We start from the raw sequence: 21338 nt of genomic DNA on the forward strand, positions 1-21338 counted from the left end.
CCAAATATCACCCACGTACGGGGATCTTGAGATACGTCAGACTTCCTAATACTGTTCAGACCTTTCCACCCCAAATTATAAATAACAATTAAAGCAAATATATAACCGCATCATTATAGACTGTGAATAAGTGCAGGTTGTGCAATAACTCTTTCCCAATCCGTCTCACTATGCCTCTTAGCTGTGCCCCCCCTCCTGAGTGATTGTGTACAAAAAGCAGGATGTTAGTCACAGTGATGCAATGGCTTACGGAGCTGTATAGAAATATCTGAGAGTCCATGCTACTTCAGGGAGACATTGCCTTGTAAATTGTAGCCCTACAGCCCAAAGTCAGGGGTGTGTCATTAGGCATATGCTGCCATAAACATAGAAGGAAGGAGCTTGATTCAAAGCAGAATGTAAAACTGCTATTTCAGAGGTAGAGTGTCTTATCCCAATAGAAATATGGGACTTGGCACCATTTGTGTGCAGAATGCCCACAGCCTATAAAGCGCATCGGAGGGGGCTACAAAATAGTTCATAATTTGTCATGTTCTCCAGCAGTATAACCAGTAGCCTCCGCTGGGCAAGAAAACAAATAAACAAATATAAATATAACAAAATATGAATGCTCTTTTTAAAGACCCAATGAATGAATGAATGAATATAGGGGGTGTACAGTGTTAGTACTGGGACCAGGGATTCCTAACCTTTTTTACTGGTGAGCCACACTCAGATGTATAAAGTTTTGGGGATCCACACAAACATGAATAATAAGAAGGAACCCTAGCGGAGGCCAAATAAGGGCTGTGATTGGCTATTTGGTAGCCCCATGTGCACTGCTAGCCTGGAGGAGGCCCTGCTCTAGTAAAACTGGGACTCTGTGCTTCCAAAAGCCCTTACTGAGGGCACTGGGAGCAACATGTTGCCTCCGAGCCACTGGTTGGGGATCACTGCATTAGCCAGTACGTGTCAAAAAGATGGTCCACATATAAAAAGGACAATGTTTTACTATTGATGCCATTCATTAAATGTACTTGTTTGTAAACTTTACCCTTGCAATTCTGCCACCAAAATGTAATTAAAGTGTTCCCACAGTGAGTTGCAGTGGGAATGGGGCCCCGGGGTACAGGGGGCCTGCCCCTCTTTAGCTGCTCTAGTCGTGCAAGTATACAAGCCTGCTGCTTAATATTAAACAGTGGGCACACATAACATTAGTGTGCAGGCTAAATAACCTGTGCGTGTTGAGCAACTTTTTTTTGCAGGGGGGCCCAGAGCATTCCGTGTACACTGCTAGTGAGTTGCATCAGTAGGCGCAGACGTGTTCCAAAAGAATTACACGCTAATGCCATGTTAACACTGCATGCTGGAAGTGACCCAATATCCTCTCTAGACAATGTTGGTTGCAACTTGCATGCACAAAACCCAAAGTTGCCTCATTCTTGTGTGTCAGGGCTGTGCTCCTTCTGCGCCTCGGCATTACAGTATAGTGAGTCCATTGCTCATCCCTGTGACCCCTGCTGTGTGATGTACAGGAGTAAGTGTAAGCTTGTGTCACTGTGCTGATTTGTTGTAAGGGTATTACATTTTGTACTGTGCCGAGCTGCCCTTATTTTCTTGGGAACTGGGTTTGGCTCCCATCTGTAGGGATAACTGCCTGTGCTGTGCTGGGGAGACACCACTCCTGTGTCGGTCTGTGTTTCTGCACAATAATTAGCCTTTGTTTATATGATGTTGCCATGTTTAGCAATGCTTCCTACTATATAGTTCATCCTTATCAGTCCCTGCACTGGTGTAGCTATTGTAAATACAGCCACCTACACACTCGCTTACACACACAAACACACACTTACATTCACACACTCATATTTACACATTCACTTTGCCACTTTGCCACCATGCTGCCTAAAATAACTATACACACTTAGCTGTTAATATTAACCAATGTATGCTATTTTTGCATCCATCATTTTGTCTGAAGCAGGCCCGGATTTGTGGAAAGGCCACAAAGGCCCGGGCCTAGGGCGGCACAAGTTTAGGGGCGGCATGCCGCCCCGCCGCAACAGAATTTTTTAAATTTGACTCCCATACGGAGAAGTCGGGACCTCTCCCCACTGCTCCGTATGGGAGTTTAAATGTGCGATTGCGCATGCGCACTGATCGCACATGCGCACTAAGGGGGAGAGGGCGGCGCGCGATTGCACATGCGCACTGGGGGGCGGGGGCGGCCTTAGGGCGCCGCAAAGTTAAATCCGGCCCTGGTCTGAAGTATCAAACAGCAGTTTGTGTTAATGTCCAAATGACTGGGGGGAACCCTAGCAGCCTCTCTGTCCAAGGTCCCAGTACTGAGGCTGATGTAGTTCCCAAACATGGGGGACCAGTTGTGCCTGTCGCTTGGGGCATAACACATGAGCCTGGAGGCCCTATCTAAGAGTTAAATGTGGCCATACACAGGCAGATTTCAGCTGCCAATTTGGGTCCTAAGACCGACTTAGCAGCTTACCTGCCTATGTATGAGGCCCTTCATAGGGCCTCCCCACGCAATATCTGGCCAAAAATTGGACAGATGTTAATTGGACAGGCTTGATTTTTCATTGGATTGGGGAACGCATCAATGAGCTGATGTGGTCCCCGATCCAAAGGAAAATCAAGCTTCGACTTTTTCTATCCCCTTCATTGCAATGTGATTGATCACATTAGCACGATATCGCTCACTCAAGGTGGGCCTATCGGGGGAAAGATTTGCCTGTTTGGCGAGGTAGCCACTTACCATGTATGGCCACCTTTAGTCTCTGCAGCTGTCAACAAAAAAGCTGGATATGTTGGTAGCATTCCACCAGTGCTGCAGCTGCGAGCAGAAAATACTTTATCGCTTTATCTCTCTTGTGCTGGGGATAAGAAATTTACCAATAAAATTCAGCCAGAAGCAACGAGTATAAAAGAAACTGGCCCTTTGCCTGGTAGTAAAGATAAGAAGCTTTGAACAAGGCTGTATAGTGAGTGGCTAGTTGTATGCAGAGAACACACATGGCCAACATACTCTGTACTCTGCCCCCTACAAGGTCCATACGGTGATGATGATGGGATTGTTTTAAGCTGTCAGTCTCAGTTTAAATACTAGAGCTTTATTGGGTCTCAGGGCAGCTGCACACCAAATGTACGCGAGGAACAGGCAGGGACCAGAATTAGGAATGGCAGAGGCCACATCTCAGTGGAAATGCTGATATTGGCAATTCCCGAAATCCATCATCCACACGCAAAAGAAACTATCACTTGTTTCTTTCCACCCCTCCTTGTCCCTCAGCACTTACCCTTTAAGCAATGGAGCAGTTCAAAGGGGGGCGGCATGGCTAGTACAGAGAGCGCCATAATGCTCTTTGCAATAGAAGAGATGGAATTCTGATTTAAAAATCGACTCTTAAAGTTACCAGGAGCAGATTTTTGCCGCCCTTGGTAACTTGCCTGGCAAGGGTGTATGTGTCAAAGTTACCAGGGTAGCATCAAGGCATTAAATCACTTAAATGTAGCCCCAATCAACCACATCTCTCGTACTCCAGGACAAAACACACATCTCAGGTGGATTAACACAGTTAATAAGCCCCTGCCTCCTCAGCATAACTTGGTAATGCTCACCTATATAAAACTCTCTGCTAAGCCTCTACCTCTTGGGACCAAAACCCAAGGAAGCTGTAAATTAGGGGAACCCCAGTCCCTTCCTACACTGTCAAGCATCCCCCCTACCCCCACCCTGTCACTCACAGCTGCGAAGAGTGGCTTACACCAAAGGCATACAAAACAACAACCTCCCTCCAATGAAAAAATATGTATACCCCCTTGCCCAGTAAGTGTAGCCTAACTCACCCCTAGCTTGGTCGTGCCTGGGCCACCAGTACACCTGCACATGGGTGAGGCGATGGTGATGGGTGAGCAGGTAGGCCTCAAGGTGGTGAGGGGGTCCTTGGGGTAGCAGCTCTGTCCTCGGACACATTTATTTACTCATTTTTGCCTACAACTGTGCTCCATGCAGGAATTCTTCGAAAAATAATGGGCACTTAAGAGCCAAATACCTTAGCTCTCATTTTGACCTGCACCATAACCAGCAATGATCCCTGGTATAATGAAGAATTCTCTGATTTATATACACTTTAGCCATGAAAGGGTGGGAAATATATCATGTTCTTACTAGTATTTGTTTTTAGTCAGTGAGCCGGTGCTTGTATTGATTCCTACCAGTTACTGTTTAACTAGTTTGGAAAGCACAAATCTGACTTCCTGTGAGTCTCTAGTGACAGCCCGGCTTAGTCATTGGGAGACTCAGGTCAGAGCCATGACTCATGGGTGGGAGTGCAAGGTCGCGGGCTCGCTCTGCTTCACTGGGGGCTCCTTACATCAGAGCGCAGGCATGTAAATAACAGCAAGACTCAAAAGCCAAGATAAATATATGCAAGATACCATATTGGGCCTAAATACATTCTTGTAAATAAACTATTGCTAAAGTCCCTGGTCACTTTCCCTGTCACACACAGACATTTCCTCCTGTGCCAGTACAGTACAGAACTGTGCTGCCTGATGTGCATGTAGAACATAAATAGGGGAACATTCTGACGGCCACTGTTTGCCTCCTTATGGCAGTGACAAAAATGTCCCATGTGACTTTTAGGGCTCTGGCACACGGGGAGATTAGTCGTCCGCAGCAAATCTCCCTGTTCGCGGGTGACTAATCTCCCCGAAATGCCATCCCACCGGCGAAAATGTAAACCAGCGCAATTTCACTGAAATCGCCGAAGTTTCCTCTCAAGGCAGAGCCAGAGCCCTTAGCCTTAAAGTGATAGTGACACCAGAAATTAAACCTTTTTTATAACATTGTCATAACATTGCCTTTGCATGCTATTTATAATTTTGCCATAAAAGTATTTGTCCAAGCTTTTACATTCCCTATCTGATCCCCCATGTTCCTCTATGAGGGGGCTGCCATATTTGTGCAGCAGGGGGCCGTTAGCATTAGAAGCTGTAACTGTCAGGCTGAGAAGGGACAGTCAGGTTGGCAAAACAGTCAGGTTTTGGGATTTCAAGTAACAATTACTTACAAAAGCAAACCCAGGGGCGGATTTTCATTAAGGCTTGGGGAGGCTAAGCCTCCCCAAACCTGTTTGTGAAAAACACAGCCCCCTCCCAAAAAAAAAATACTCAAAGTTTAAAAAAAAAAAAAAAAAAAAATCAAATTTGCCTACTTGTGCTTGTTGGGGTAGTGTTGCTTACTAGTATCTGTAGAAAAATATCACTCCTGCCAGCTCACAGTGATTCCAGCAACAGCTCCAACAAGCTTTCCTGTGCAGAGTCTCTTGAGATTCTGAGTTCGAAATCTCGCGAGATTTGGCTAGGAAAGCTTGAGAGCTGGTCTGCGCGCCTAGCACTGTGAGGGAGTGGGTGTGACAGAGGGTTACACAGGCTGCTTGTGCTGGGTACTGGGGGCAAGAGACAAAGCAGCTGCTGCTCCTCTATCTGCTTGTATGGTATGTGGGGATTGTTTGTTATTTACATACATGAGCTGAACTCATCCTGGGTATGTGTTTTTGGGGTTGCAAGGAGTTATTAGCACAAACTATTAATACTTACTGGGTCACTCGTGTAAAAGGGAGTTCCTGAATAAGACAGTGTGTGTTGGGGGTATTACTATTAAAATTAGCATAAAAAAGAAGTGTGTCTGCTGAAGCAGTCAGTGTGAAATAAATGGATTAGCAGCAGGCAGTATAACTGAAGCTCTTGTCATAGTTGCGATCAAAGTTGCCTCTTCTAATCTAATGCTGCGTGTGAGGGTCCCCGCAATGACTGGCATACAATAGCAGGCAGTTTATGTGAGAGTACTTGTTGTAAATGGAATGCAGCCGCATTCAGTGTCTAGGCATTTCTTATTTTTAAAGGAGGTAGCATTGGGCAGTGTGTATACATATGCACAATGTGTATCTAATACCCTGTTATCTTTTAAAATGTATTACAGTGTCATACAAACAGAACAGTGTGAGTTGTAGTTCAACTACATCATCAGCCCTATACCATATCTCCCCTATAGCGGAGGCCCATCCTGGGAGAGGGGATTGCATGTAACACATGCTCTGCATCCAACTAGCCTGTTTAATACCCATATTACAGCCAAACAAGTGTTACAGAACTTATTCAGTTAGGAGTTAATTGAAACTCATAGAGGTGTGAAGGTGTGATCCAGTCAATATGGTTCCATAGTGAGTTTTAACTAACACATACCTGAATAGTTCAATGTGAGCCAGTGTGATTGGGTTTTTGGTGACTATATTTTCACTAAAGGGTTTAAAGTCCTTGTGTCCTTAGTTACCTACCAAATAAAGGCTTCTGATGCTGCTGATATTCATTGTTCTGTATTGTCGCCCTGACAGACTGGGCACCCAGGGCTGCAATGAACCTTTTTTCACAGTACATTTAATTCTAACAGTAATGGACAAAGGCTATACATTTGCGGTGGGACTTCCATATTTTGTGAATACTCAGCTGTTTACAGCTCCTTCAGAACATGTGTGCAACAACAGCTTTATTGTACTTTGATCCAGGGGCTGGTCTGATAGCCCTTTTGGATTCAAGAAGGATTTCCCCCCATCTAAGGCTACAGCTTTTCACCTTCCTCTGGTTCAACTGGCAGAGCAGTGAGACTGATTTCACTCAGACAAATATTTGAATTGCTGGTTGGATGCAGGTCCTTTTTAACCTCATCTGCTATTAGACTGTGTTACCACACTAAACCACACTAAAAATCAGCTACTGTTTTTTTGCAAGAGGATCAACATTTATCTACACTATATGTAAGATCTGCTGTAAATAAAATGTATATAATACAAGATTGCCATGCATATCGTTTTCAAAATAGTTTGAGCTTCATCCATGTCATTTAGAAGAAAATACTCAGTACTTAGCCATTCAGCCTGTGGGCCCCTCCGTTGTTCGCTCTTATGTTAGCCAATGCCAAAATCCACCTGTACGCTCTGCGACGGGTCAGTGTATATCGCTGGTTATGAAACACGTGACATTAGCCTACCCAAACAAAAAAATCACCCTCCGCCTATGAGCAAACCTATCAGCAAAAAATAATCAACATGACCTATAGGCAACTTTTTATGTAGATTCATATTTTAAAAAGTTGTTTTTTCGTGTCAGTATCACTTTAAAGGAGAAGGAAAGTCAACAATCAAACCTTCCAGTAATTGTATTCACTTACCCGATACCCCAGAAGGATAGTATTGCTCCATGGTGCTCGCTATGAAGAACCCTGGGCCAGGGCACTTTCCTGCTAACACTTTTGCCACCCCAGGTGATTGGTGATTATGGGTATTATAGAGGGGATTAAGCAGACCATTCTGTAATGCATGTCTAAAAGGGAATATGTAATTTTATAAACACAGTAAGGTTCATTTACTAGGTAATCTGATCAGTGCAGTAACCAGAGGTGGAAAAAAAAACAAATGGCCTGTCTTAGTGAGTGAGAGCCCCTGTGCACTGGCAAATCCTTGTGCAGCCGAACTGGAGATATGTCCGACCCTGGTGGAACCACATAGCAACCAATGAGCAATAGCTTTGATCAGTCTATTGTAGAGAAATTAATGAAAGCAAGTCTCTCATTTGCCTGGTGTTAGTCAATAGATCACAGAATCTTCATGTACTGCTTAAAGCTAGTGCATTTAGCCCAGGCCAGCTGTAGGCCAACACCTCACACACCGATCCCCTCAGTGTCACCGTCTGTGCATTGGAAGCAAATCTGGGTCATTTATCTTTGTTTAACTATCACAGACACAAGAGACCTCTCTCTATTGCAGATGCAGCGCACATATCAGATTTTAGTTTACATACACATGGCTCCCGAAACTGAAACTGAGAAGTACAATGCAGCAGAAATGATAGGATTAATGGGATTTAAGTATGCTTTGCCTGGAGTGCATTACCGGTCGTCTGGGATCCGGTGGGAAGGTATAAATGTGCTCAGGCTGGAGAGGCAATAACAAATAACACTGGGTTTGTGAGACCAGTAAAGGAGCACGACTGAAGGCCAGTGCCGCCCAACATTTTCCTTTCTGTGATGTCATCAAAAAGATCTATGGGGATCCCTTGGGCAGACTGGGGGCCAAACAAACCCCTTACAGTTCCCCATCATTTCAGCTGGACATACAAACCATACTGTACTGTATATTCAGTACCAATGCCCAGCTAAAGCTGGCCATACACGTACCGATAATGTTGTACGAAACCTCGTTCCGTACGATATTCGGTGCGTGTATGGCAAGTCGGCAAGTTGACCAATATCGCAGGAGGCTGCTGATATCTGTCGACTCGCCGATCGGGTGGGTTAAAAGATTTTCATTGGGCGCCATAGAAGGCGCCTGAGAAAAATCTGCCTTCAGGGCTGAATCGGCAGAAGGAGGTAGGAATCCTATTGTTTGTACCGTTTCAGCCCTGAACGTTAGTGGCTGATCGAAAATCGGCACGTGTGTGGCCACCGTAAGAGACGTTGGGGCCTATTTACTAAAGTTTCGATTCTTTTCCACAATTCTTAGTTTTTTTCCATTCCGAAATGTATTTGGGGGGGGGGGGCTATTCATGCTTTTTAAAAAAAGTTCACAATTTGAGGTTTTCAGGGTTTTTTTGTTATTTTTTCAAGAAATGCCGGCAATAAGGAAACTTGTGCTTTTCTCATTTGTGAGTTTAGTCAAAGGAGCAAAAAACCTCTCAAAGTATAAAAACTTGAATATTGATAAATCTGCCTCTTTGAGTCAAACATCAGTATTTAAAAATACATTAACTGCTGTGCAGGAACTTTGAAATTCTCTGGACAATCTGTATGATTGAGGAGTGACATGGTGGAAATCTTTCTTTTCCCTACAAAGATTCCATTCTCTTACTCTACAGGAACTCTATCTATATGCAGTTATTATACACACTATAAATGATGCTTGGGTGAATTCTATGGATGCCAGTCTGAGCTCCCTACCAACCGAACAACAAGTCTACCATTAAGTAAAATGATGAGTAGCAATGGATTTCAATATCTATCTATCTATCTATCATCTATCTATCTATCTATCTATCTATCATCTATCTATCTATCATCATCTACCATCTATCTATCTATCTATCTATCTATCATCTATCATCATCATCTACTATCTGTCATCATCTATCTATCTATCTATCTACCTATCTATCTATCTATCTATCTATCTATCTATCTATCTATCTATCATAGTAACATAGTAACATAGTAAGTTGGGTTGAAAAAAGACATATGTCCATCAAGTTCAACCATAATGCCTATCATCTGTCTGTCTATCTATCTATCTATCTATCTATCTATCATCTATCTATCTATCTATCTATCTATCATCTATTGTATCTATCTATCTATCTATCTATATATCTATCTTAGCCAGCTGCAGGTAGAACAATGAATGCAACAATTTAATTGGTTACAATAGGTTACTGCGCAAGGGCAATTAGGTAGAGTGAATTATTAGCACAGAATTTATAAATAAAACGTATACCATTAAAATCATGACAGGATCCCTTTAATGTCCTATATATATATATATATCTTGTTTCTGTATATAAATCTAGAGAGCAGATAACAGTCACAGTACAGTAACAGGTTATATTATGAAACAGATCGCTAGGAAGGTGAAGAGAATTCATTTTGCGGTATTAAATATAACAATACATCTGCTTGTGGTGCTGTAAGCAGAGCTGCGGTTTGTTTATTTGGCACCTTGCCCAGACCCATCAGAAAGTTGTATCCAGAATGTACCATAATCAACTTATATAAAATGATGTGCTCTACAGCAAAAAATCTCCACAGGCAAAAGTACATCTTATTGTGAAAATGTAAAAATTACATTTTTATTATGTCTGGGAAGTTCCAGCTGTATGTAAACAACAGAAAGTCTACAAACATCCACATGGCATCCCCCTGTGGCATTGGCTAGTCTGAATAAGTGTCGGCAGCGCCACCCAGGCAAGCAAAATGACACTCACATGTCACCAAGGGGCTATATTATATTGCCGGCCTATACCCTGCTCTGAGCGGCACACTGGATTAATAGATTGTCCTGTCCTGTGCCGCCTGTCTCTGTTAGGCTTTGGGTGATTTAGATAAGACATTGAGGGCACTGGTCAGTGAGGCTCCTTGCCTCCTCTGATATACAATATACATCAATTAAAAAATATGCAGCCTTTTCATGATTTTTAATGTAATAATATCAGGGTCGGACTGGGCAAAAAAATCCCGGTGGGCCCCGGTCCTAGTGGGCCCCAGCGGCCCAGTCCGACTTTTGCCGGCGCTCCCCGCTACTGACTGTTCCTCCCCGACGCGTTCAATTTATACGCGCTCGGGGAGGACGTCAGGCGGGGGGGTTAGGGGGGCCCTTGGGGGGGTTAGGGGACGCGGCTGGGGCACCTGCAGGGCCCCTGGGGCGGGAGCCCCGGTGGGCCCTCCACCCCCCAGTCCGACCCTGAATAATATGGTTTGGAACAGTTCCCTAAGCCCCGCCCCCTGTTGATCTGGCTGGCTACTTTGTGACTCAAATATAATGTAACAGTAGTCGCCTGTCCTCAGCCTGCCTTCAGCCTGCATCCTCGCAATCCCACAATTCCCTGCACATGGGATGTCAATAAGGAAAGGAACATCATAGTGCAATGCATTGTGGGTTATGTAGTTCCTGCATGCTGTCTGTAAGCTGTGGAGAAGTTGTGACAATTTGTAACATCAATGTTTTAGTCCCTCCTCCCCTGCCAGGATTTCAAATGAAGCAGAAAAAGAAGAACTGTTTTGCAGCTGGATTTCATACTTTTTGAAGGAACAGATTACAGTGATATTTATACTGGGTCTTTCTGTGTTGTGTGGGGCTCTTTAACACATTAACAAAGAGTTCCCCTTTAATTCAAGTGTTACGTACAAGGCTCCATGTTACTGTGCATGCATGGGCACTTACAAGTTATGCAGAGCTTTACAATAAAGTCTAACTGACATGGGCCAACGTGTGTAAGCAGCAGCAGCAGTCAAATTGCTCTAAATACGACAAACTCTGCCAGTCCATATCTCTGTCAGTGCCCAGAGCAGTGTGTTCTACAGACATTGATAAGTGCATCACATCCATTATTGCGTTCAGCATGTGACTTTGATCGGTTTGGAAATACAGAACCTATCCGGTTACAAAAGTCTAATTTACTTTAGCTGCTTCTGCCATGGGTCAAGATGCCCCTCAGGGGGCAGTGAGCGACCAGTTACCAGAGGCCGCAAAAAGCAAAAAACAGAAAGCAAAATGGAAACTTTGCTAGTGATGGGGCCCCCCTTGATCTGTTACAAAGCCAAACTTTTAAGCATGGAATTGGAGAGGGGCAGTGATGCCACCGTCCTAAGCAACGGCGGCCCCAAAATCAGCTTTGGAAACTAAATGAATAAAATAGATAAGTAAAAAAAAGTAACAATACAATTGTAGCCCCATGGGACAATATTTTTTGACCCTCAACAACTAGATAGCAAGCTGGAAACAGGCAAAAATAGAAGGCAAATAATTAAATTTGTAAACAAAAAATGTAGACCAACTGAAAAGTTATAAGGATTGGCCATTTTATGATATTAAAGGAGACTTATCCTATAAAAATTACGAATGTACCAGTGAATTGTACTCCTCTAGATATAGAAGGATCGTGCTTTAAAAAGTTGTGTTTCAGGCTGATTTATTGAGAAATTCCACCAAATTCCGCCCATCTGTTCCACTTCCTGCTGGCTGAATTCTCTGAATGTGCAGGGGGGCCGGCGGCTCTCAGTACACTGCTCTGTAGGGGCCATTTTTACAGATAGGATTAATTTTTAGCCCAAAGTGAAACCAGCACCATATATTATTCATAATTGCCTACTGGGTTAGGGTTTTTCCCATTAACCAATATGACTAACTTGAAGGTAAACTACCCCTTTAGCACCTGGATCAAGCATTTTATAGCCAATCATTGAATGACTTGCCATTCCCATGATGCCTTTCCAAATCGCATGCCCCCAAGTCACATCAAATACAGGCTGCAATTGGCTGTCAGATTTTATATACCGCTTATGGGAGTATCTGTTATGTTTATGTCCCACAACATTGATATATTTTCCTATTAAATAAACAAGCTCTTTATACTCTATTTTATATTCAGAATCCTGCATATCTGAATGATTTGCTCATGTCCGTCGGCTGCTGAATGCAACTTTTACTTCTCATTGAGCCATTCATTTAAACAGTACCTAGTAATGAAGCTGCACAGGCTGAATGAGTCCATTATAAGCAACAGGACACACTGGTAATGACCCTGGTATTTGTGTGGAGAATAATGGAAGGATTACTGGAAATACAAAGTGCAGGGGAGGCAGCTTGCTCACTGATCCACGTCTATTCAATGAGGAAACGCAAATTTAAAAAGCAATAAATAATTCATATACTATAATCCATAAACAAGGAATCATGCCATATGTTCCTAGAGGTGTTACACATGGTGTTGGCATTGTATTTATCTTGTTGTGTGTTCAGGGGGTTATTATTATATAGCAGTGCTGTCCAACTGGCGGCCCGCGACCCCCCTCTGTGTGGCCCCCCACCTGTCTGGCTGCTTTGATGGCTTACCTTTGAGTAAGCATTAAATGCTATCAGTACTGAGATTAACTGCCCCCCTGCATGGTTCTCACCTCAGATTCAGGCTGTAATCCCTCTGTATTGTTTAAAAATGTAATCCCCTGTGTTTTTCACACCTTTTAAGACGTGCATTGTTCCCCCCCTGCAGTGTTCACACCTCAGGCTCAGGCTGTAATCACCCCCATTGTTCACTTCTTCACACCTCAGACACAGATAGGTACTGTAGGCAGAGTATGGCACATACAGCCAGCATAGGGCAGGTAGAGTATGGCACACACAGGCAGCATAGGTCAGGGAGGGTATGGCACACACAGGAAGGGTAGGGCAGGCAGTGTATGGCACACACAGTCAGGGTGGGGCAGGCAGAGTATGGCACACACAGGCAGGGTAGGGCAGGCAGAGTATGGCACACACAGACAGCATAGGGAAGGCAGAGTATGGCACACACAGGCAGGGTAGGGCAGGCAGAATATGGCACACACAGGCAGGGTAGGGAAGGCAGAGTATGGCACACACAGGCAGGGTAGGGCAGGCAGAGTATGGCACACACAGACAGCATAGGGAAGGCAGAGTATGGCACACACAGGCAGGGTAGGGCAGGCAGAGTATGGCACACACAGGCAGGGTAGGGAAGGCAGAGTATGGCACACACAGGCAGGGTAGGGAAGGCAGAGTATGGCACACATAGGCAGGGTAGGGCAGGCAGAGTATGGCACACACAGACAGCATAGGGAAGGCAGAGTATGGCACACACAGGCAGGGTAGGGCAGGCAGAGTATGGCACACACAGGCAGGGTAGGGAAGGCAGAGTATGGCACACAGAGGCAGCATAGGGAAGGCAGAGTATGGCACACACAGGCAGGGTAGGACAGGCAGAGTATGGCACACACAGACAGCATAGGACAGGCAGAGTGCTGCCTGTGTGTGCCATACTCTGCTTGCCCTATGCTGCTTGTGGGAGGTGAACCTGGCAGGGGTTTGTTGTGGGAGTTTGTTAGCAGTTGGAAATAGCCATTAAATGGCCCCTAAGGTGTGTAATTATGTACTGGGGGTTTCTCTGCTATCCACAGGGGAGGAGGAGGCATATGGACTTTAAGGGTATATCTTAATATGACATAATTCTTTCACATATGAATGATGGTTGATATCCCCACAGTAAGGACCAAGCATTTGGGATTTTGCTGTGCTACCACCATTGTGATAAAATAGGTGTGGTTTGAAGTGGGTGTGGTTTCAAAAAGGGGAGTGGTCAAAACTGGCTTCCATTAGCGGCCCTCCACCATGTATGCTAGAGAAATTCCGGCCCTCGGCACCGTAGAAGTTGGACAGCACTGTTATATAGCATTTGCAAGGTGTCATGTTATTAAAAACTGGCACAACCCTATCCTGCCATGATGTGATTTCAGGGCCACTTTTATATTATGTACTATAATATATGTATTATATGCCACTTGTTGTTGCATTATTATACACGTAGCACTGTATTTATCCTGCCATATGTGTTGTGCAGAGAGGTTTGACTAAATTGGAAAACTGGAAAATCGAAAATGAGGTTCAGTAATGATTAGTACAGTGTTGTGCTATTTGCTAGAAATAATATAAATGTGAGTTATTCACTAAATGTTAATGTGTTGGGGGGATCCATAAAGGAACAGTGAGACCATTTTTAAAAAAAAAAATTTAAATCTTCAGCTTGAATTTGACTTGCAAAGTGTGAAAGTGTGAAAAGGTGACAGTAACCTAAGGCACAGAAGCTTTTTTTTTCCAGCGTCTGCAGTTATTATTATTATTAACATTTATTTATAAAGTGCCAACATATTCCGCAGCGCTGTACAATAAGTGGGTTTCATACATTGGACATACAGCAGTAGCCCTGCCCAAAAGAGTTACAGTTTCTACTTCTTTGGACAGCTTTGGGGGTAATGATGGGAGCATATATTTAAACTGCAGACACTAAAATAAACTTTTCAGGTTATCGTGCAACTAAACTGATAAAGAGATGGAGGTTTTAGGCTAATGTCCCATGGGGAGATTTCGCTGTGATTTTTGAAAAGCGAGTTCCATCGACAAGTCGCTCGTCTTTTCCTAACAAGCGATTACTAGAGATTTCAACAACAGAGCGATTCTATTTCCCACAAATCCAGGTGTGGGACTGGGGTTCATTTGAATGGGTTGAACTTGATGGACTTTGACTTTGACTTATTCAACCCAACTTAACTATGTAACTATGTAACTGGCTACTTTTCCTGTTGTGTGCTTTAAATAAAATTATACATGACATTTCCTATGAATTACCCTGCCATGTATCCTGGCGTATTATTGTATATATCAAAAACACTATTGCATTTTCATTGCCGTGTTTTCTGAGGTAGTAGACATAGAATTGGCCCTAGGATACTATCAAGAAATTTGTGTAGCAAATGCCTTTAATTAGCCAAAATACAAAAATCACCCTCTATCTATGATCGTTAGTCTGATCTCCTTCAAACAAGACTCTAATGCCCATAATGCCTTGCATATTCTGTGATTAACCTGAGAAGGAGGCAAAAGACAGAAGAGTAAAGTTGCCCATACACCTTCAGATCCGCTCGCTTGGCGATGTCGCCAAGCAAGCTGATCTTCTCCCGATATCCCCCACCTTTGGCCCTGGGGCCAAACGATTGAATTATAATGACAGGCATAGGCAAAGTCGGTCCGGGGCCTGACCTAGCCAATGCGGTCCCCGATCCGGCTAGATTTTATAACTTGACCGATTGGCAGGCCTGTCAGTAGTGCCCATACACAGGCCAATTAGCTGCCGAATCGGTCTAAGGGAGGGATCCACAACCTTTTATACCTGTGAGCCACATTTAAATAGAAAAAATGTTGGGGAGCAACACAAGCATGAAAAAGGTTCCTGGGGGTGCCAATGAGAGCTATAATTGGCTACTTTATAGCCCCTATGTGGACTGGCAGCCTACAGGAGGCTCTGTTTGGCATTATACTGTTTTTTTTATGCAACTAAAACTTGCCTCCAAACCAGAAATTCAAAAGTAAGCAACTGCTTTGAGGCCACTGAGAGCAACATCCAAAGGGTTGGGGAGCAACATGTTGCTCACGAGCCACTGGTTGGGGATCACTGGTCTAAGGGACTGATATCGGCAGCTAGAATCGGCCCTTGTATGGGGACCTTAAGTTGGCATTGTTGTTGGCTGGGGAAGATCTGATCTCTGTTACACAGTTTCTGTAGTCAGATAAGCAATAAAAGGAATAGCAAAGTAGAGGCGGATAATGCTGCCAATAGTAGTTACAGCAACAACTAAATTTAAAATGATTAACCTATATAGGAAGTTACCTATAATTTTCTTTCATCATAGAGAAAAGCCTTTGGGCTGACATAGCTACTGTAACCGTACTGTTTTTCTGCAGAATTATGTTATGCTACAGGGCAATAAGCACTCTCTGATTGTTTGATTGTATATCCTTGTAAGATACAACCTGGGAAACTGTGATTTCATGGAAAGCTCAGTTTATGGCCCCATTCAGTTGTCCACACCCCAGCGGCGCCTTGTTATGCCACTTGGGTTCCCTTTATGATTATTAGTGATGAGCTTAATCAGTAAACTGAGCTACACAGCAAAATAAAACAAAATTAATATTTAGTTCTAATAAAATATTTTAAGAAACAAGTAGGCACACTCCCTATAACACACAGTAACTCCTTATCCCCCATCTCTGCTTAAGGCTCACTAGAGGGGTCAGCCCTAGTTTGGGAACAAAAGACTTCATGTAACCATACTGCTCACAATCTAATTCTTTTATACTTCCATAGATACTCAGTGCCCCCACCTTACTGATTTCATACAATCTGTATTCAGTGCTGAATTCATGAAGGACGGGGAAGGCGAGGCACTTAGTTCTTCCCCTAACTTGTGCATTACCAGGGTTGGACTGGGCCGACAGGACACCGTGAGAAAACTTGGTGGGTCCTTGCCCTCATGGGCCCCTGCCAGCCCAGGCCTGCTTCCCTGCCTGCCGCCCCATAAAAGATACTGAGTAAATAGGCAACATGATACGGCTAGTGCAAAGGGGGGCAGGTGTGCATCAGAAGGGGGCCCTGGAAATTGTTATGGTGGTTCTTAAAGTTGCAGCTCTGGTGGGCCACTGCTGCCCGACGCTGTGTAAGAGAGTGCAGGCGAGTGCAGGCTGCATCAGGGACCTGTATTTATACAAGAGGTAAGGACCACTAATTTGATAGCATATGCACCCAAGTCTAGTAACCCATAACAACCAATCACATATGTGCTTTCATTGTTCTATCAGATCTTTACTCCACTAACTGGTAACTATATGTTACTGTTCCAGGGTAAACTATTTCATACATTTACATGTAACCCTCTCAGACTTACTATACAGACCCTGTAGACCACAGGCCAGTAGGTACTTATTTATAAGGCACATATATAGTTGTGGGTCTCTACATCGAGCCATAGAATCATGTCTAACAATATACACACCAGCAAGCTGAAACCTCCTCATTATCACTTGACACCCTGGAGCCATGCATTCCACAGGGATGAATCCCAGGCTCAGTGAATGAACAAGCAGAGACATTGCTGGGGCAGGAAAATGTGCTACTCGCCGGCATTAATGCTCTGTTTATGCTCTGCTTGTAACCAAGGATTCATGTAAAGTTGTTTTTTCTCTCCAACCACAAACATATTTGGCTAATGTTAATGTGAAAGTCCTTCCCGCTGCTTATCTAACTGGCCATACAGTATAAACCACATGAATGTAACTTCCGTTTCTCATGTAAATGACACTTATAAAAGACACAAATGCACTGCTATATGGTTAGGTGCTGCACGGCATCTCATTCCCAGGGATAGGGACGGCACACTATTGCATTACAACTGTTAGGATCAATCATTGTCTCCTTTTTTATTGGAATTGAACTTTCAACTAACATTTAGCATGATGGACTGAATCAAGGCAGCTTTTCCAGTTGGTTCTCATTTTTTTTCTCTTCTTCTTGAATATTTTGCATTTTTTTCTCCCTGGGGTGAAATTTAAAGGTGAAATATATAAAGTACTGTTCCCTGCCCTGGGAAAGGTTGTTGGCTTGCTTCAGAAAGACTACTAGAATTTATATAAACTAGCTGCTCTGTAGCCATACGGGCAGCCATTCAAGATGATAAAGGAGAAAAGGCACAGGTTACATAGCAGATAACAGATAAGCTCAGTAAAACACCATGCCCTTCTAAAAACTGCACTGTGTAGGTAAAACCAGACAGGTGGCAACCCTATTTTACATAGGGGAGAGTTGGCTATAGCAAGCCTCTTGTTTGGCTGGATTATGGAATGTGGGGGCACAAGTCTGGGTAGGATTATGAGTGTGTGGGTCTGGGCTGACCCACACAGTCCTCTATAAAGTTATACACACTAAATACCACAGGTCACCAAAATATTTTGTAACTGGCCACACCCCTATTCTACCCAGACCACACCCCATTCCAACCCAGTTAAAGTTAAAGGCTCCCCCCCCCCCCATAGCACTGTGCTTTGTACCATGCACCCACTGTTGGACCAAATCCATCAGATGCAAAGTGCCCTTAGCACTCTAGTAGTTAAATCAGGGAATTTATTATATGAGCTTTCCTATGTCATACAAAAAATAGCAACAACTTTTCTTTAATTTCCTATGTGTTTTGCCTCATATTATTATTATTATTATTATTACATTTATTTATAAAGCGCCAACATATCCCGCAGCGCTGTACAATAAGTGGGTTACATACATTGGACATACAGAGTAACATATAAAGCAATCAATAACCGATACAAGAGGTGAAGAGAGTCCTGCCCAAAAGAGCAGAAAATGGCCAAAATTGATGCAGAAAACAAAAAAATCTGTGTACCAATATCCATTCATTTCCATTCCACTGTATTATACCGACCGTGGGCACAACATACATACATAGGATACTTCCAAGCTGCACTGATAGTACAGACTACAAGAAAGACGTGGGATGCAGCCCGTAGATAAGAGGTTACGCAAAGAATTTTAATGGTCTCCAGAGAACAGAATCAAAGGAACTGTTAACCTCCTACACCCCCCCCCCCCTTGCATTTCTGCCTACATTACTGTGTATCTGGCTCTTAAATTCCACATACTGAATGCTTCCCTGTATATCTCTCACTATATAGTGCTACTGGGGTACACATTGCTGTACAGTCGGGGAAGGGTAAATGATACAAATAGTTACAAATATTACAGAGAGGATATGGAGCTTAGAGACACTGATGCAATGATGTCCCTGCCCTGCAGAGCTTACAATCTGATGTACTGGAAACAAATAAGTTACTGGATATGTGGCACAGTGTTACAGTTCTTTCTGTATATGAAGCCCTTACTTACATTACTTTCATGTTTATAGGGCAAAAAGGGACTACTGTCCTGGGACAGTATTGACTCCACAGATCAGCATTTCTAGGTACAGTAGGGCTGCAGGGTATAGCACTACTGTATGGTGACAGTATAGCTTGCCATATCTACTGACAGCCCTGTGGCATATGGAAATACTGCATTTTGCTCAGTAAACGTATTAGTAATATATAGTAAGAACATAGTTTCCACAATGAACAAAAATTTCCAGAAATATCTTGTCGCTGTGCACCATACAAACCATGCACCAAAATTGGTCCTAATGTACCTGAAGCCTCAGCTACTGCCTTACTATGATCATGGCTACAGCAATTATTATTATTATTAACATTTATTTATAAAGCAATGCAGTTGCCTTTCATCCATTCCCAATTAAGAAAGAGAAGCTACTAAGCTCATATTTCTGGTGATAAGATCAATCATATTCTTCTGTGCAGTTGGTCAAGTTTTAAAACCAAAAGGAGTCCAACCCAGTAGCTGTGGAGACTAGGGAGAGAACTATGAAATAAAGCGAACAGTACTTTGTTGGCTTACAAAGAATTATGGGACATCAGCAGGAAAAGCCCAGGTATTTGGGGGGTTCTATAGTTCTAGATACAGTACATTCTAGACAGAAAGTAGCAAGTATTACAAAATGTTCTGTACCTTGTAGTATTACCAGCAGCAGCCAAGGAATGCAAGTTGTTCTCGCCATCAGCCAAACAATCAGGGACCTTGTTACAGTGAGTTCCAAACTTCTCTGTTCCCAGTGATAATCCCAATGTGCAAAGTGACTCGGCAGGCTGCCCTTGTACAGTATTTATCTACTGGCACAGTCACTGGTCTGGGAGGAGCAGTCACACAGCTAAGCGCTGCTTCTCTACACTTACACTCATGTCTGCAAATACAGCCAGTCCTACCCCTTCCTCCTCCTCCTCCTCCTCACCCACACAACTCTGTCACACTGATAGGGATGAGTGTGCAAACGCTGGAATGCAATCAGTAGCCAATAAAGGTAGGATGTGCCCCAGGATGTGATAGAATTGTGTTTGCACAGACACTCACAACAAGCTAAAGGCAAAGGCAGACAGTGTAGTAGTGCTGCTAGTACAGACAGAAGGGTAGGTATAAAAAATTAAACACATACAAGTACAACGTACAAAAGTAATTGCCATTAGTGATGAGCGAATCTGTCCCGTTTTGCTTCACTGGAAAATTGGTGAAATTACAAAAAATTTGCGAATTTTTTCGATGTGTGTGACTTTTTTGACGCAACTTATTTGACGTGACTGCGACTTATTTGATGTGGCCGTGACTATGTGTATGTCACTCCCACGTGAATCTTTCAAAAGATTTACGAAACTGCGAAAAATTCGCGAAACAGGGAAAATGCTGTGCATCAAAAAAAATTGTTGCACGATAATACGTTTGACGTGCGACAATTCTTTTGACGCGAGAGACAATTCTTTTGGTTGACACGCAATAATATGTCTGTGGCTCGACAATACGGTAGACACGCGACAATATGTTTGATGCAAGACAATTCTTTTTTGATGCGCAACAATGCTTTTGCTACTCGCAACAATTCTTTTGACACTCGCAACAATTCTTTTGACACGGGAGACAATTTTTGGATGCGCGGCAAATTTTTCTGCACCAATTTTTTTCCATTTCACCAAAAAATCTGCCAATGGCGAAACGCGTAAATTCGCTGCGAATCCATGCCTGGTGAATTTTTTTCGCCCATCACTAGATGTGACTGCAACTTATTTGACGCGACTGTGGTTTTTTTGATGTGACCACTGCTTATTTGATGCAGCATTTTCACGAAAAAATTCACCAATGGCGAAATGGGGAATTTCGCAGCATATACATGCCTGGTGAAAAAACATAAAACATAACTTTAACAAATAATTCCATTGTGTTTATTTAATGTTTAAAGAAGAAGGAAAGGCTACATTACTGGGGGCGGTGCTAAAATGTTTGGCACCCCCAGTGACTTTAATCGATTTCTTTTAATCCCAACATTTTTCGGCAGGCATGGATTTGCAGCAATTTTCCATGTTTCGCACAAATTTGCCACGCGACACAAAAATTTTGGTTTTCCGCGTTTTGCTAATTTTTAGCCGTTTCGCGAATCTTTTGCAAATTTCACAAATTTTTTACCGAAACGGGACAGATTCGCTCACCACTATTGCTTACCTGAAACCTGCTGGGGTGTATGCGGGCGAGTGTCCCTTCTTCGATCTTTGCGCATGTGTAGTAGAGTGAAAGCC

The 21338-nt window shown here is 43.3% G+C and overlaps 1 protein-coding gene across 1 annotated transcript in view; it reads right to left on the reverse strand.

Moving 5' to 3' along the window:
* itga2 (integrin subunit alpha 2) overlaps positions 1–19976 on the reverse strand; it is a 62978-nt gene extending 43002 nt beyond the window's left edge. The window contains exon 1 of the mRNA XM_031894257.1: positions 19729–19976. Coding sequence (XP_031750117.1) covers positions 19729–19777 — 49 coding nt within the window. The 5' untranslated portion in view covers positions 19778–19976. The remainder of the gene's footprint in view (positions 1–19728) is intronic.
* Between the last annotated feature and the right edge of the window lie 1362 nt (positions 19977–21338).

This window comes from Xenopus tropicalis, chromosome 1 (genome assembly GCF_000004195.4).
Source record: "Xenopus tropicalis strain Nigerian chromosome 1, UCB_Xtro_10.0, whole genome shotgun sequence".
In the NCBI taxonomy this organism is placed as follows: domain Eukaryota; kingdom Metazoa; phylum Chordata; class Amphibia; order Anura; family Pipidae; genus Xenopus; species Xenopus tropicalis.